Source organism: Oncorhynchus mykiss, chromosome 32 (genome assembly GCF_013265735.2).
Source record: "Oncorhynchus mykiss isolate Arlee chromosome 32, USDA_OmykA_1.1, whole genome shotgun sequence".
Lineage (NCBI taxonomy): Eukaryota > Metazoa > Chordata > Actinopteri > Salmoniformes > Salmonidae > Oncorhynchus > Oncorhynchus mykiss.
In genome coordinates this window covers 22,307,708-22,324,366 of record NC_050572.1, presented here as the reverse complement: position 1 = coordinate 22,324,366, position 16,659 = coordinate 22,307,708, and the positions used below count along the sequence as shown (strand labels likewise).

At 46.4% G+C, this 16,659-nt stretch overlaps 1 protein-coding gene across 4 annotated transcripts in view; it reads left to right on the top strand.

The window, feature by feature from the left end:
- LOC110489404 (triple functional domain protein) overlaps nucleotides 1–16,659 on the top strand; it is a 131,704-nt gene that overhangs the window by 64,285 nt on the left and 50,760 nt on the right. For all 4 annotated transcript variants that reach the window (XM_036970826.1, XM_036970825.1, XM_036970828.1 and 1 more), the window contains exons 9-24: nucleotides 2,532–2,654; nucleotides 3,160–3,351; nucleotides 6,787–6,918; nucleotides 7,245–7,475; nucleotides 8,053–8,175; nucleotides 8,433–8,624; nucleotides 8,768–8,937; nucleotides 11,537–11,711; nucleotides 12,626–12,821; nucleotides 12,950–13,116; nucleotides 14,262–14,381; nucleotides 14,668–14,859; nucleotides 15,352–15,501; nucleotides 15,619–15,733; nucleotides 15,824–15,939; nucleotides 16,420–16,542. In XM_036970826.1, coding sequence (XP_036826721.1) covers nucleotides 2,532–2,654; nucleotides 3,160–3,351; nucleotides 6,787–6,918; nucleotides 7,245–7,475; nucleotides 8,053–8,175; nucleotides 8,433–8,624; nucleotides 8,768–8,937; nucleotides 11,537–11,711; nucleotides 12,626–12,821; nucleotides 12,950–13,116; nucleotides 14,262–14,381; nucleotides 14,668–14,859; nucleotides 15,352–15,501; nucleotides 15,619–15,733; nucleotides 15,824–15,939; nucleotides 16,420–16,542 — 2,517 coding nt within the window. The remainder of the gene's footprint in view (nucleotides 1–2,531; nucleotides 2,655–3,159; nucleotides 3,352–6,786; nucleotides 6,919–7,244; nucleotides 7,476–8,052; nucleotides 8,176–8,432; nucleotides 8,625–8,767; nucleotides 8,938–11,536; nucleotides 11,712–12,625; nucleotides 12,822–12,949; nucleotides 13,117–14,261; nucleotides 14,382–14,667; nucleotides 14,860–15,351; nucleotides 15,502–15,618; nucleotides 15,734–15,823; nucleotides 15,940–16,419; nucleotides 16,543–16,659) is intronic.

Here is a 16,659-nt window from a genome sequence, read left to right as displayed (position 1 = left end):
ACTTTGCTTTCGTCAAAGAGTCCTCCATTTGCAGCAATTACAGCCTTATACAGACCTTTGGCATTCTAGTTGTCAATTTGTTGAGGTAATCTGAAGAGATTTCACCCCATGCTCCCTGAAGCATCTCCCACAAGTTGGATTGACTTGATGGGCACTTCTTATGTACCATACGGTCAAGCTGCTCCCACAAAAGCTCAGTAGGGTTGAGATCCGGTGACTGTGCTGGCCACTCCATTATAGACAGAACACCAGCTGACTGCTTCTTCCCTAAATAGTTATTGTATAGTTTGGAGTTGTTCTTTGGGTCATTGTCCTGTTGTAGGAGGAAATTGGCTCCAATTAAGCGCCGTCCACAGGGTATGGCATGGCGTTGCAAAATGGAGTGATAGCCTTCCTTCTTCAAGATCCCTTTTACCCTGTACAAATCTCCCACTTACCACCACCAAAGCACTCCCAGACCATCCCATTGTGTCCACCATGCTTGACAGATGGCGTCAAGCACTCCTCCCTCCAGCATCTCCAGCATTTTTTCTGCGTCTCACGAATGTTCTTTGTGATTCGAACACCTCAGACTTAGATTCGTCTGTCAATAACACTTTTTTCCAATCTTCCTCTGTCCAGTGTCTGTGTTCTTTTGCCCATCTTAATTTTTTATTTTTACTGACCAGTGTGAGATATGGTTTTTTCTTTGCAACTCTGCCTAGAAGGCCAGCATCCCGGAGTCGCCTCTTCACTGTTGAGACTGGTGTTTTGCAGGTACTATTTAATAAAGCTGCCAGTTGAGGACTTGAGGCGTCTGTTTCTCAAACTAGACACTCTAATGTACTTGTCCTCTTGCTCAGTTGTGCACCATGGCCTCCCACTCCTTTCTATTCTAGTTAGAGCCAGTTTGCGCTGTTCTGTGAAGGGAGTAGTACAAAGCGTTGTACGAGATCTTCCGTTTCTTGGCAATTTCTCATATGGAATAGCCTTAATTTCTCAGAACAAGAATAGACTGATGAGTTTCAGAAGAAAGTCCTTTGTTTCTGTCCATTTTGAGCCTGTAATCGAACCCACAAATATTGATGCTCCAGATACTCAACTCGTCTAAAGAAGGCCAGTTTTATTGCTTCTTTAATCAGAACAACAGTTTTCAGCTGTGATAACATCATTCCAAAAGGGTTTCCTAATGATCAATTATCCTTTTAAAATGATGAACTTGGATTAACTAACACAACGTGCCATTGGAACACAGGAGTGATGGTTGCTGATAATGGGCCTCTGTACGCCTATGTAGATATTCCATAAAAAATCTGCCGTTTCCAGCTAGAATAGTCATTTACAACATGAACAATGTCAACACTGTATTTCTGATCAATTTTATGTTATTTTAATGGACAAAAAAATGCTTTTCTTTCTAAAACAAGGACATTTCTAAGTGACCCCAAACGTTTGAACCTACTCTGCGTCTCACAAAGACACGGCGTTTGGATCCCTAAATCTCAAATTTGGACTCTTCAGACCAAAGGACAGCTTTCCACTGGTCTAATGTCCATTGTACATGTTTCTTGGCCCAAGCAAGTCTCTTCTTCTTGTTGGTGTCCTTTAGCAGTGGTTTCTTTGCAACAATTCGACCATGAAGTTCTGATTCACAGTCTCCTCTGAACAGCTGATGTTGAGATGTGTCTGTTACTTGAACTCTGAAGCATTTATTTGGGATGCAATTTCTGAGGCTGGTAACTGTAATGAACTTATCCTCTGCAGCAGAGGCAACTCTGGGTCTTCCTTCCTGTGGCGGTCCTCATGAGAGCCAGTTTCATCATTGCGCTGGATGGTTTTTGCGACTGCACTTGAAGAAACTTTCGAAGTTCTTGACATTTTCCGGATTGACTGACCTTCATGTCTTAAAGTAATGATGGACTGTAGTTTCTCTTTGCTTATTTGAGCTGTTCTTGCCATAATATGGACTTGGTCTTTTACCAAATAAGGCTATCTTCTGTAAACCACCCCTACCTTGTCACAACACAACTGATTGGCTCAAACGCATTAAAATTCCAAAAATGTACTTTTAACAAGGCGCACCTGAGAATTGAAATGCATTCCAGGTGACTACCTCATGAAGCTGGTTGAGAGAAGGCCAAGAGTGTGCAAATCTGTCATCACGGCAAAGTGTGGCTAATTTGAAGAATCTCAAATATAAACTATATTTTGATTTGTTTAACACTTTTTTGGTTATTACATGATTCCATGTGTTATTTCCTAGTTTTGATGTCTTCAGTATTATTCTACAATGTAGAAAATAGTAAAAATAAAGAAAATACACACACACACACACACTTGCAAGAAAGTGTTTTTGCACACTCACGTTTCTACATTCACACGTGCAAGCATACATACAGATACAGTAGTCCCGCTAAGCAGTATACAGTACACAAAATGATACACCCACACACAAGCACAATGATACAGACCCAAGCACACTACTGTCTGTAGCTGTTAGCTGCCTGCACTATCCCGTCTCTAACGTGTGTGTTTGGGTGTCTTTCCCTCAGATGTTTGATTGGATAATGGCCAACAAGGGTCTGTTCCTGGCCGGCTACACCGAGATCGGCAACAACCACCCACACGCCATGGAGCTACAGACGCAGCACAACCACTTTGCTATGAACTGCATGGTAAGAACACACACACACACACACACACACCGAGCAGCGGGCTATTACACAGCTAGAAGCAGTATCCATACAGGCTTACATAATGGTTCTGAAACGGATGTCTTTAAAGCAGGAGATGAATCGACTGTTTTGCCTCAGCTAGATGATGACTCTGCAGATGGAAACGCGCACTGACATTTAGCGCTGCACTAAAATCAATACAAGCTCTCTCTCGTGTGCACACACTCCCTGTCTAGTTGAGGCTAGGTCCATAGGGAATCCATAGGTAGCTATTACAAAGCTGGCATCCTTCCATACTTACATCACTCCAATCCTTTCTACAACCAGAATCTGGAATGCAAGTACGCTAAATTGGGGTTTTCGGTATGGACTAGTGCTTACTCCATTTTTTGTTGTTGTTGTGCTTATTGTGAAATATCTGTATGTTTATTTGTCTATTATCTGAATAGCTAAATAAACCAAATCAATGTTTCTCTCCCTCACCCCAATCCCCTTCCCGCTCCAGAACGTGTATGTGAACATCAACAGGATAATGTCAGTGGGTAACAGGCTATTGGAGTCTGGTCACTATGCCTCGGTGCAGATTAAACAGATTTCAGGTCAGCTGGAAGCGGAGTGGAAAGCCTTCGCTGCGGCCCTTGATGAACGCAGCACACTGCTGGAGATGTCTGCCGCCTTCCACCAGAAATGTGACCAGGTGGGTGGTGGTGGTACAGACACTCGTCACACGCAGGAACACATTAGAGGTCGACCGATTAATTAGGGCCAATTTTTTTGGACACCGATTTGGCCAATTTAAAAAAAAATATATATTTTTTTTTTACAGCTTTATTTAATCTTAATTTAACTAGGCAAGTCAGTTAAGAACACATTCTTATTTTCAATGACGGCCTAGGAACGGTGGGTTAACTGCCTCATTCAGGGGCAGAATGACAGATTCAATCTTGCAACCTTGCAGTTAACTAGTCCAACGCTCTAACCACCTGATTACATTGCACTCCACGAGGAGACTGCCTGTTACGCGAATGCAGTAAGCCAAGGTAAGTTGCTAGCTAGCATTAAACTTATCTTATAAAAAACAATCAATCATAATCACTACTTAACTATACATGGTTGATGATATTACTAGTTTATCTAGCTTGTCCTGCGTTGCATATAATCTGACTGAGCATACAAGCATACAAGTATCTGACTGAGCGGTGGTAGGCAGCAGCAGGCTCGTAAGCATTCATTCAAATATCACTTTCGTGCATTTTGCAAGCAGCTCTTCGTTGTGCTTCAAGCATTGCGCTGTTTATGACTTCAAGCCTATCAACTCCCGAGATGAGGCTGGTGTAACCGATGTGAAATGGCTAGCTAGTTAGCGGGGTGCGCGCTAATAGTGACTTGGAGTGGTTGTTCCCCTTGCTCTGCATGGGTAACGCTTCTTCGAGGGTGGCTGTTGTCGTTGTATTCCTGGTTCGAGCCCAGGGAGGAGCGAGGATGCACAAAGTAGATGTCCTAACCGACTTGCCAAAACTATAGTTTTCTAACAAGAAATTTGTGGAGTGGTTGAAAAATGAGTTTTAATGACTCCAACCTAAGTGTATGGAAACTTCTGACTTCAACTGTACATACATACACATTCTCTGGTGTGTGTGATCTCTGTATGATGAGAGTGTGCAGTGAGATTACAAATAGATTAGAATCCTACTGTGTTGGTTTGTTTAATATTCCCATGTGACTTCTTCTTTTATTTTATTCTTTGCTACGTCTTCTTGTCCCCCACGTTGAAATCGGGGAGGGGACTGTGGATCGGTCTCCATCCGTCCATCTGGCAGTCCGTTCGTATGTTTGTCACACGCGATATCTCAGACAGCGCTGGCCCGATTTTGACAAAACTTGGGTGAATGATGCGTCTTGCCAAAGATATCCGGCATTTCCAACTTACACTGATTGGCGGGAGCTATAGTAATGAACTAAAATGTGTGAGTTGCACCAGAGAGGAAGAGGCAAAGCGAGAGGGATAACTGGGCCCAAAATCAGTCTTCTCCAGCAGGTGGCGTTTTTTCTTTGCCTCAGTACATGGGATACAGGGAGTGGATTAGCTAAAGAGACTGCAGGGCTCGACATTCAGGGCTGCCCACTGGCCAGGCAACATCTGCCGAGCTCATCGGGACAGTTAATCATGCTTTCATATGGCCCCTTTGGGCCAGTACGTTTCCAAACTCAGATTCACAGAAATACACTGTATTTATAAACACTGTAAAATCACATGATGTTATTAGTGCCAGTGGGAGTTTTTTCAGGACATTAAACAAGCAACAAGACCATATTTAGTCTGTAATCTAGCTAATGATTAGCCTATTGTGGTAAAAAATGCAGAGGAGCAACCCCATGCTTCAGCCATGTAGCCACGAGGCTGCATCAGACAAGTGATCATGCTTCAGCCATGTAGCCACGAGGCTGCATCAGACAAGTGATCATGCTTCAGCCATGTAGCCACGAGGCTGCATCAGACAAGTGATCATGCTTCAGCCATGTAGCCACGAGGCTGCATCAGACAGGTGATCATGCTTCAGCCATGTAGCCACGAGGCTGCATCAGACAAGTGATCATGCTTCAACCATGTAGCCACGAGGCTGCATCAGACAAGTGATCATGCTTCAGCCATGTAGCCACGAGGCTGCATCAGACAAGTGATCATGCTTCAGCCATGTAGCCACGAGGCTGCATCAGACAAGTGATCATGCTTCAGCCATGTAGCCACGAGGCTGCATCAGACAAGTGATCATGCTTCAGCCATGTAGCTACGAGGCTGCATCAGACAGGTGATCATGCTTCAGCCATGTAGCCACGAGGTTGCATCAGACAAGTGATCATGCTTCAGCCATGTAGCTACGAGGTTGCGTCAGATAGGTGATCATGCTTCAGCCATGTCGCCACGAGGCTGCATCAGACAGGTGATCATGCTTCAGCCATGTAGCCACGAGGCTGCATCAGACAGGTGATCATGCTTCAGCCATGTAGCCACGAGGTTGCATCAGACAAGTGATCATGCTTCAGCCATGTAGCTACGAGGCTGCATCAGACAGGTGATCATGCTTCAGCCATGTAGCTACGAGGCTGCATCAGACAAGTGATCATGCTTCAGCCATGTAGCTACGAGGCTGCATCAGACAGGTGATCATGCTTCAGCCATGTAGCTACGAGGCTGCATCAGACAAGTGATCATGCTTCAGCCATGTAGCCACGAGGTTGCATCAGACAAGTGATCATGCTTCAGCCATGTAGCTACGAGGCTGCATCAGACAGGTGATCATGCTTCAGCCATGTAGCTACGAGGCTGCATCAGACAGGTGATCATGCTTAGGGCTTAAAGAGCACACCTGCCTGATAATATGTACAGGCTCTAAAGATATTGCTTTTCATCAATATGTTATTGGGCTTATTTCTGGAGGGGAATATTACGTCTTAAAGGCTGGGCTATATGTCATCATTCAGAATGGGGAATGGTTTTATTTTATTATCAGACTGTATTCTTGGCTAACGAAATCTCCCACGATTGAAATTCTACTTGCTTTCCTGTGATCTTGGCCCAGTTTTCACTTTCTACTGGCCTAGTGTGCCACTCTCAAATTTACTTGAATGTCAAGCCCTGGACTGGTACCCAGGTGAGCTGCCTTCCATTTTCTGGGGGGATGTTTACTGTTGCTTTGTATTTCTTTTATGTTTTTTTGTTGTTGTTTTCCTCTATTGTCCCATCAGGATTGGAATCTTTTACAAAGATCTAACCTAGCCATGTGACATCCAGGTTATCATGGTGGAATCATTTACAAAGAACTAACCTAGCCATGTGACATCCAGGTTATCATGGTGGAATCATTTACAAAGAACTAACCTAGCCATGTGACATCCAGGTTATCATTGTAGAATAATGCACTGACTCTCAAAATATTTCCAAAATGAGCAATACATAGTTACTAGACACAGCGCTGTGTGTGTGTTCCTCTCTATAGTAAATGAGTAACATGGACTCGTGGTGTAAAGTGTGTGTGTAATGTGTTTGTGTTCCTGTCTCTACAGTACATGGGTAATGTGGACTCGTGGTGTAAAGTGTGTGTGTAATGTGTTTGTGTTCCTGTCTCTACAGTACATGGGTAATGTGGACTCGTGGTGTAAAGCGTGTGGAGAGGTGGATCTACCCTCGGAGCTCCAGGACCTAGAGGATGCTATCCATCACCACCAGGGCCTCTACGAACACATCACTGCTGCCTACTCAGAGGTAAACAGCACTGCTGCCTACCCAGAGGTAACATAATGTGTGTTGGTGTAGATATAGGAGGACGGGCTCATTGTAATGGCTGGAATTGAGTTAATGGAACGTTAACAAACACATCAAACATATGGAAACCACATTTGACTCCATTCCATTAATACCATTCCAGCCATTACAATCAGCCCGTCCTCCTATATCTCTCCCCACCAGCCTCCACTGGTGTAGGTGTGTGTTTGGGGGGGGATCACTAGCAAGTTCTATACTAACCGTCTGTACATGTGTGTTTGTATGTACTGTAAGTGCTCAAGCCATTTTCCTTCCCCCTCCGCCAGGTCAGTCAGGACGGTAAGGCCCTATTGGATAAGCTCCAGCGCCCTCTGACCCCGGGGGGGGCTGATTCGCTAACGGCCTCGGCCAACTACAGCAAGGCGGTGCACCATGTTCTGGATGTGATACACGAGGTGCTGCACCACCAGAGACAACTGGAGAATATCTGGCAACACCGCAAAGTCCGCCTGCACCAGAGGCTCCAGCTGTGTGTGTTCCAGCAAGACGTACAGCAGGTGTGGACTAGTTCTGACCCTGTGTGGCTCAGTTGGGAAGAGCCTGGCTCTAGCCATGGTTGTGTCTTCAATACTCGCAGGGATCACATAAATGATACACATACTGGAAATGTATGGCAACACTAATAGGCATCACCCTTGTAGCCAAGGTAACTGTTGCCATTGCGATACTGCTGGCAAGTATCCAGGTGAGGGGTATTCTGCCAAGTGGTAGAGGGAGAGAGAGTGGGATGGAGAAAGATCTGAGAAGGAGGGAGAGATCAGGACAAGGAAGGTGTGAAGAGGGAGAAAGAAAGGCGGAAGGAACATGAGGGTTTTGTCTAGAATGGATACAGCTTTTGTCAAACTTGACTTTTCATAGCAGGTTTAGGGGAATTAATTGAGCAGGTAAGGGGAGTTAGGTTGAGGTTAGGAAAAGCGTAAGGGTTAGTTAAAATGCGTCAATTTGACAAAAGCTGTCCCCTATCTAGAAATGACCAGATGGGAGGGACCTCATCCTCTCTGTCATCTACCTTCCTCTGCCCCACAGCCTGAACTTCTATGCCACTTAGCTAACTGCATGCTTGTGTGTGTGCAGGTTCTGGACTGGATAGAGAACCACGGGGAGGCGTTCCTCAGTAAACACACAGGCGTTGGGAAGTCCCTCCATCGAGCCAGAGCACTACAGAAACGACACGAGGACTTCGAGGAGGTCGCCCAGGTAGGACGCCTCTCTTCATGGCTCTGCTTTGACCTTTTCTCTCTTTACTTTTCCTCTCTTCATCTTCCCATTTCCCTTTCCTCTCTCCATTCCATACCCTCTCTTTCTCCATCTTTGCACTAACTACTGTCTCTCTCTCCTCCCCTTCTCCATTTCTCTTGTTAACTGTCCTCCCTCTTTTCTTCTCCCCCGTCACCCCCCCCTCTCTGTCTCTCTCCTCTGTCTTTCTCTGTGTGCTGGTTCTGTCCCTCCTCCAGAACACCTATACTAACGCTGACAAGCTGCTGGAGGCAGCAGAGCAGCTGGCCCAGACAGGAGAGTGTGACCCAGAGGAGATCTACCAGGCAGCCCACCAGCTGGAGGACCGGATCCAGGACTTTGTCAGGAGGGTGGAGCAACGCAAAGTCCTGCTGGACATGTCTGTCGCCTTCCACACACACGTCAAAGAGGTACAGGGTGGGAGGGAGGGAGAGTGCGTGTGTGGGGGTGGGGTGGGGCGGTGGGTGGAGATGGAGGGGTGCGTGCGTCGTCAAGTAGCGCGACATCTTACAGGACTGTGTGTGTGCGACATGTTAATTCTCTCTGTCCCTAGCTGTGGACGTGGCTGGAGGAGCTGCAGAAGGAACTGTTAGATGATGTGTATGCTGAGTCTGTGGAGGCGGTGCAGGATCTGATCAAACGCTTCAGCCAGCAGCAGCTGACCATCCTGCAGGTCACTGTCAACGTCATCAAGGAGGGAGAGGACCTCATCCAGCAGCTCAGGTAGAACACACACACACCGTGTGCACACAGACGCACACGCATACTCACACACTCAACACACACTAACACACACACACAATGAATTAGAAGAAACTGTGCAGAAGGTGAGTAGGATGGAAGAGAGAAGAGGAGGAGGAGAGGAAGATGAAAGAAAACAATAGCATGCTCACATAGCGGACTGCCAGATGAGAGAGAGAGAGGCAATAGAAAGGGAGAGATGGAGAGAAGCAGTAGGTTGAGAGTTAGAGAGATTCATGTATTTGACACATCTGACCATGATTCTGGTTCTATTTATATCAAGTGTGTGAGTCTGAGACCTAGCCCTCAACACACACTAAAGCTCCCCCCTCTCTCTGGTGTATTCTCTCCTCTGGATATTGTTACATAATGCTGGTTACATAAGTGTGGTTAATTATGTAGAATCCCCAGAACTCTGCTACAATGCTGTGTCTGTGTGTATATGTGGCTTAGACAGGGCTTAGACTCTGATGTGTTAGCTAACTTTGGACCAGAGCTAGCACTTGACTCTCAGTTCCATGACATTACACATAATGCCTCCTAGAGTTTTCGAGAGCCAGACCAGAGCTAGCCAAGTAACAAGCTTGTGCCTGCAGAGCGGAACCAGAATACAAAATGTAAATAAACTCAGCAAAAAAGAAACGTCCTCTCACTGTCAACTGCGTGTCAATATTTGTATGAACATAACAAGATTCAACAACTGCGACATCAACTGAACAAGTTCCACAGACATGTGACTAACAGAAATGGAATAATGTGTTCCTGAACAAAGGGGAGGTCAAAATCAAAAGTAACAGTCAGTATCTGGTGTGGCCACCAGCTGCATTAAGTACTGCAGTGCATCTCCTCATGGACTGCACCCTCCGATCCAACAGGTCCCAGACGTGCTCAATGGGATTGAGATCCGGGCTCTTCGCTGGCCATAGCAGAACACTGACATTCCTACCTTGCAGGAAATCAATCACGCACAGAACGAGCAGTATGGCTGGTGGCATTGTCATGCTGGAGGGTCATGTCAGGATGAGCCTCCAGGAAGGGTACCATGTGAGGGAGGAGGATGTCTTCCCTGTAACGCACAGCGTTGAGATTGCCTGCAATAACAACTTGCTCAGTCCGATGATGCTGTAACACACCGCCCCAGACCATGACGGACCCTCCACCTCCAAATTGATCCCGCTCCAGAGTACAGGCCTCGGTGTAACGCTCATTCCTTCGACGATAAACACTAATCCGACTATCACCCCTGGTGAGACAAAACCGCGACTCGTCAGTGAAGAGCACTTTTTGCCAGTCCTGTCTGGTCAAGCGACGGTGGGTTTGTGCCCATTGGCGACGTTGTTGCCTGTGATGTCTGGTGAGGACCTGCCTTACAACAGGCCTACAAGCCCTCAGTCCAGCCTCTCTCAGCCTATTGCAGACAGTCTCAGCACTGATGGAGGGATTGTGCGTTCCTGGTGTAACTCGGGCAGTTGTGTTTGCCATCTTGTACCTGTCCCACAGGTGTTGTTACACGTGGTCTGCCACTGCGAGGATAATCAGCTGTCCGTCCTGTCTCCCTGTAGCGCTGTCTTAGGCGTCTCACAGTACAGACATGGCAATTTATTGCCCTGGACACATCTGCAGTCATCATGCCTCCTTGCAGCATGCCTAAGGCACGTTCACGCAGAGGAGCAGGGACCCTGGGCATCTTTCTTTTGGTGTTTTTCAGTCAGTAGAAAGGCCTCTTTAGTGTCTTAAGTTTTCATAACTGTGACTTTAATTGCCTACCATCATTAAGCTGTTAATGTCTTAACGACCGTTCCACAGGTGCATGTTTATTAATTGTTTATGGTTCATTGAACAAGCATGGGAAACCGTGTTTAAACCCTTTACAATGAAGATCTGTGAAGTTATTTGGATTTTTACGAATTATCTTTGAAAGACAGGGTCCTGAAAAAGGGACGTTTTTTTTTTTGCTGAGTTTGTCTTACCTTTTTGTAGAAAATAAATCCAATGTGAAACGTGATAACTATAGTATCCTTAACCAGCATGGATGGTGTATCAATTGTTTTCTAATTAAAAATCTCTCTCCCTAATTTCAGTAGCTACAGTAGAATATGCATGTTTTTTAGGGAGAGGGAGGGGCTACAGTAGAATATGCACGCTTTGGAGGGAGGGGGAGGGGCTACAGTAGAATATGCACGCTTTGGAGGGAGGGGGAGGGGCTGCAGTAGAATATGCACGCTTTGGAGGGAGGGGGAGGTAGCCTACACACACAAACTGGCAAAGATTTTCAGCTGGCAGGCAGGAAGACACGGGAATACGTTTCTAAGTGACAGTGAGGGATTTGCATAGGCGCTTTGTGTTTTTTGTGGGACTGTGAAAATAAATCCTGGAATAACGTTATTAACCGGTTCCCATGCTTTTAAAATTACGGTTCCGGAACAGTATAGATCACTTATGTTCTTGTTTTTCTGTTCTCTTCCCTGAACCGGTTCCAACCCCTGGTAAATGCACATGTCCAATTGTTTGTGTGTGTACGTTTTCTTCAATGTGTGTGTGTGTGTGTGTGTGTGTGTGTGTGTGTTCTCTCCTATGGTAGGGACTCTGCTATCTCCAGTAACAAGACTCCCCACAACAGCTCCATCAACCACATAGAGAGTGTGTTACTGCAGCTGGATGAGGCCCAGGCTCAGATGGAGGAGCTGTTTCAGGAGAGGAAGATCAAACTAGAACTCTTCCTACAACTACGCATCTTTGAAAGGGACGCCATCGATGTGAGTGTATGGTGGGGGTGGAAAGGGTGTGTGTGTGTGTGTGGCAGAGGAGGTCCGGTGAACTACCCTTGTCTAGACTTTAGCTCAGTGAGATAACGTAGTCTTCTGTTTTTAGATTACCCGACTCAATGACACGTGTGTGTGTGTGTGAATCCTCCCTTGTGTGTGTCCACACGTCTGCATCTACAGAGCCTTCAGAAAGTATTCATACCCCTTGACTCATTCCACATTTTGTTGTGTTACAGTCTGAATTTAAAATACCCCAATGTCAAAATGGAATTATGTTTTCAGAAATATTTAGAAATTATTACAAACGTAAACGCTGAAAGGTCTTGCGTCAATAAGTATTCAACCCTTTTGTTATGGCAAACCTCAATGAGTTCAGGAGTAAACATTTACTAAACAAGTCACATAATAAGTTGCATGGACTGTGTGCAATAATAGGGTTTAACATGCTTTTTGAATGACTGCCTCATCTCTGTACCCCACACATAAAATTGTCTGTAAGGTCCCTCAGTCGAGCAGTGAATTTCAAACACAGATTCAACCACAAAGACCAGGGAGGTTTTCCAATGCCTCACAAAGAAGGGCACCTATTGGTAGATGGGTTTAAAAAAGCAGACATTGAATATCCCTTTGAACATGGTGAAGTTATTAATCACACTTTGGATGGTGTATCAATACACCCATTCCCTACAAAGATACAGGCGTCCTTCCTAACTCAGTTGCCGGAGAGGACGGAAACCACTCAGGGATTTCGAAAAACATGTTTTCACTTTGTCATTATGGGGTATTGTGTGTAGATTAATTCCATTTTGAATTCAGGCTGTAACAACAAAATGTGCAATAACTCCAGGGTATAAATACTTTCTGAAGGAACTGTATATATCTCACCACCCTTCTCTCCCCCCCAGATCATCTCAGACCTGGAGTCGTGGAACGAGGAGTTGACTGTTCAGATGAGTGAGTTTGATACAGAGGACCTGACCCTGGCAGAACAGAGACTCCAGCACCACGCTGACAAGGCCCTGACCATGAACAACCTGACCTTTGACGTCATCCACCAGGGACAGGAACTGCTGCAGTATGTCAACGAAGTACAGGCCTCTGGTGAGTACCAGCAACACACATGTGCCCGACGGAGCTTCCATTGAATGACATTCTTTCTCTCTCTCTCTCTCTCTCTCTCTCTCTCCATCCCCCCTCTCTTCCCGTCTCTCCCTGTCCTCTCCCTCCAGGTGTAGAGTTGCTGTGTGACAGGGATGTGGACATGGCTACTCGTGTTCAGGACCTGCTGGAGTTCCTCCATGAGAAGCAGCAGGAGTTGGACGTAGCAGGCGAACAACACAGGAGACACCTGGAGCAGTGTGTACAGCTGAGACACCTACAGGCCGAAGTCAAACAGGTACACATGAGCACACACACACCAGGAGCAGTGTGTACAGCTGAGACACCTACAGGCCGAAGTCAAACAGGTACACATGAGCACACACATACCAGGAGCAGTGTGTACAGCTGAGACACCTACAGGCCGAAGTCAAACAGGTACACATGAGCACACACATACCAGGAGCAGTGTGTACAGCTGAGACACCTACAGGCAGAAGTCAAACAGGTACACATGAGCACAGACACACCAGGAGCAGTGTGTACAGCTGAGACACCTACAGGCCAAAGTCAAACAGGTGCACATGAGCACACACACACCAGGAGCAGTGTGTACAGCTGAGACACCTACAGGCCAAAGTCAAATAGGTACACATGAGCACACACACACACCAGGAGCAGTGTGTACAGCTGAGACACCTACAGGCCAAAGTCAAACAGGTACACATGAGCACACACACACCAGGAGCAGTGTGTACAGCTGAGACACCTACAGGCCGAAGTCAAACAGATACACATGAGCACACACACACCAGGAGCAGTGTGTACAGCTGAGACACCTACAGGCCGAAGTCAAACAGGTACACATGAGCACACACACACCAGGAGCAGTGTGTACAGCTGAGACACCTACAGGCCGAAGTCAAACAGGTACACATGAGCACACACACACCAGGAGCAGTGTGTACAGCTGAGACACCTACAGGCCAAAGTCAAACAGGTACACATGAGCACACACACACCAGGAGCAGTGTGTACAGCTGAGACACCTACAGGCCGAAGTCAAACAGGTACACATGAGCACACACACACCAGGAGCAGTGTGTACAGCTGAGACACCTACAGTGTGTACAGCTGAGACACCTATGAGCACACTGTAGGCTGAGACACCTACAGGCCGAAGGTACACATGAGCACACACACACCAGGAGCAGTGTGTACAGCTGAGACACCTACAGGCCAAAGTCAAACAGGTACACATGAGCACACACACACCAGGAGCAGTGTGTACAGCTGAGACACCAGAACCATCAATTGATACCACATTATTTCCCATTATATACCAGTAGAAACACCACTATAGTACATACCAGGTAAGTACCCGTGGGAACAGTACTAAAATGCTATCCTGATAACTTATATCCTTGTTCCTGGTCTGTGCAGGTCCTAGGATGGATTCGTAATGGGGAGTCTATGTTGAATGCTGGTCTGATCACAGCTAGTTCTCTACAGGAAGCAGAACAGCTACAGAGAGAACACGAACAGTTCCAGCATGCCATTGAGGTGAGCACAGCCATTCACGACGCAACATAACACACTTTCATTCTTATACATTGATAAACAAATGTATCATTTATTCTGTGTCTGTCTCTCTCTCTCTCTCTCTCTATCTATCTCTCTCTATCTATCTCTTTCTCTCTATCTCTCTCTTTCTCTCTCTCTATCTATCTCTCTCTCTCTCTGTTCCTTTCTCTCTCTTTCCATCTTTATTTTCCATTCTTTTCTCTCTTTCTCCCAATCTGATATTGTATAATATAAACCCTTTCTCTCTCTGCTCTCCTCCTCGTAGAAAACCCACCAGAGTGCTCTGCAGGTGCAGCAGAAGGCTGAGGTGTTACTCCAGGCCAACCACTATGACATGGACCTGATCAGAGACTGTGCTGAGAGTGTAGCGTCCCACTGGCAGCAGCTCATGTTGAAGATGGAGGACAGGCTGAAACTGGTCAACGCCTCTGTAGCCTTCTACAAGACCTCTGAACAGGTAGGGGGCGCCCTCACTGTGCCAGGGGCAGGGGAACGTTTTGAGTCTGGACTAAAGGGGTAGGCAGTTACCAGATGGACATGCTAGAAAGTGCCACTATTCTTCCATGATCAACAAGTATGTGGGTGTTTGGAAATGTGCATTATGGGAACTGAAGTTTTAAACCCATTGCTGATCCTAACAGGTGCGTAGTATGTAGGTGAACCTGGAGCATAAGAGGGAAGAGGACTAGTGTGGCATTATGGGAGCTGTAGTTTATGTACTGTATATATCTGACTGGAACAGGTATGCAGTGTGTTGGAGAGGCTGGAGCAGGAATATAAGAGGGAAGAGGACTGGTGTGGCATTATGGGAGCTGTAGTTTATATATATCTGACTGGAACAGGTGTGCAGTGTGTTGGAGAGCCTGGAGCAGGAGTATAAGAGGGAAGAGGACTGGTGTGGCATTATGGGAGCTGTAGTTCATGTACTGTATATATCTGACTGGAACAGGTGTGCAGTGTGTTGGAGAGCCTGGAGCAGGAGTATAAGAGGGAAGAGGACTGGTGTGGGGGGGCTGATAAACTGGGTCCTAACTGTGAGTCAGACCACGTCACCCCCATGATCAGCAAACACCTGGAACAGAAAGAGGCCTTCCTCAAGGTAGGAACACACACACACACACACACACACACACACACACACACACACACACACACACACAGACCAACACACTCACAGCTGTTACCCATGTCCCTAACTGTGTGTGTGTTTCTCTAGGCATGTACCCTGGCCAGACGTAATGCTGATGTGTTCCTGAAGTACATGCACAGGAACAGTGTTAACATGCCTGGGATGCTCAGCCATGTCAAAGCACCGGAACAACAGGTCAAGAGTGAGTATCACACACACACATACATATTATTCCAGAAGAATGCTTTATCAAATACAGTATAATCAAATGTAATATCTGTGTTGCGGTCAGACATCCTGAATGAGTTGTTACAGAGAGAGAACCGTGTTCTCCACTTCTGGACCATGAGGAGACGACGGTTGGACCAGTGTCAGCAATACGTGGTGTTTGAACGCAGTGCCAAACAGGTACACACACAATTTACCTCTCTCTCTCTCTCTATCTCTCTCTCTGTCTGTCTCTCTCTCTCTCTGTCTGTCTCTCTCTCTCTCTCTCTCTCTGTCTCTCTCTCTCTCTCCGTCTCTCTCTCTCTCTCTCTCTCTCTCTCTCTCTCTGTCTCTCTCTGTCTCTGTATCTGTCTCTCTCTCTGTCTCTCTCTCTCTCTCTCTCTCTCTCTCTCTCTCTCTCTCTCTGTCTCTCTCTCTCTCTGTCTCTCTCTGTCTCTGTATCTGTCTCTCTCTCTCTCTCTCTCAATCTACCTCTCTCTACCTCTCTATCTCTCTCACTCTCTCTCTCTACCTCTCTTTTTGTCTTTTGTTTTCTTTCCTAGTCAAAATGGCTGTTCTCTCTGTCCCTTCATTCTCTGTTTCTGTCAGCTCATCTGTAACCTCTGTCTATCTCTCTACTCCAATGTCCACCTCAATGATCTCTGTGTGTGTAATCCTCAGGCTCTGGAGTGGATCCACGACACGGGAGAGTTCTACCTGTCAACACACACCTCCACCGGCTCCAGTATCCACCACACACAGGAGCTGCTGAAGGAGCACGAAGACTTCCACATCACAGCCAGGGTAGGAAGGAACGCGCATGCACAGACGTACACATAGAAAGACAGACGGACGGACGGACGGACACCTAGCATTACACGTTTAAAATGTAACCCTCTCTCTCTCTCTCTCTCTCTCTCA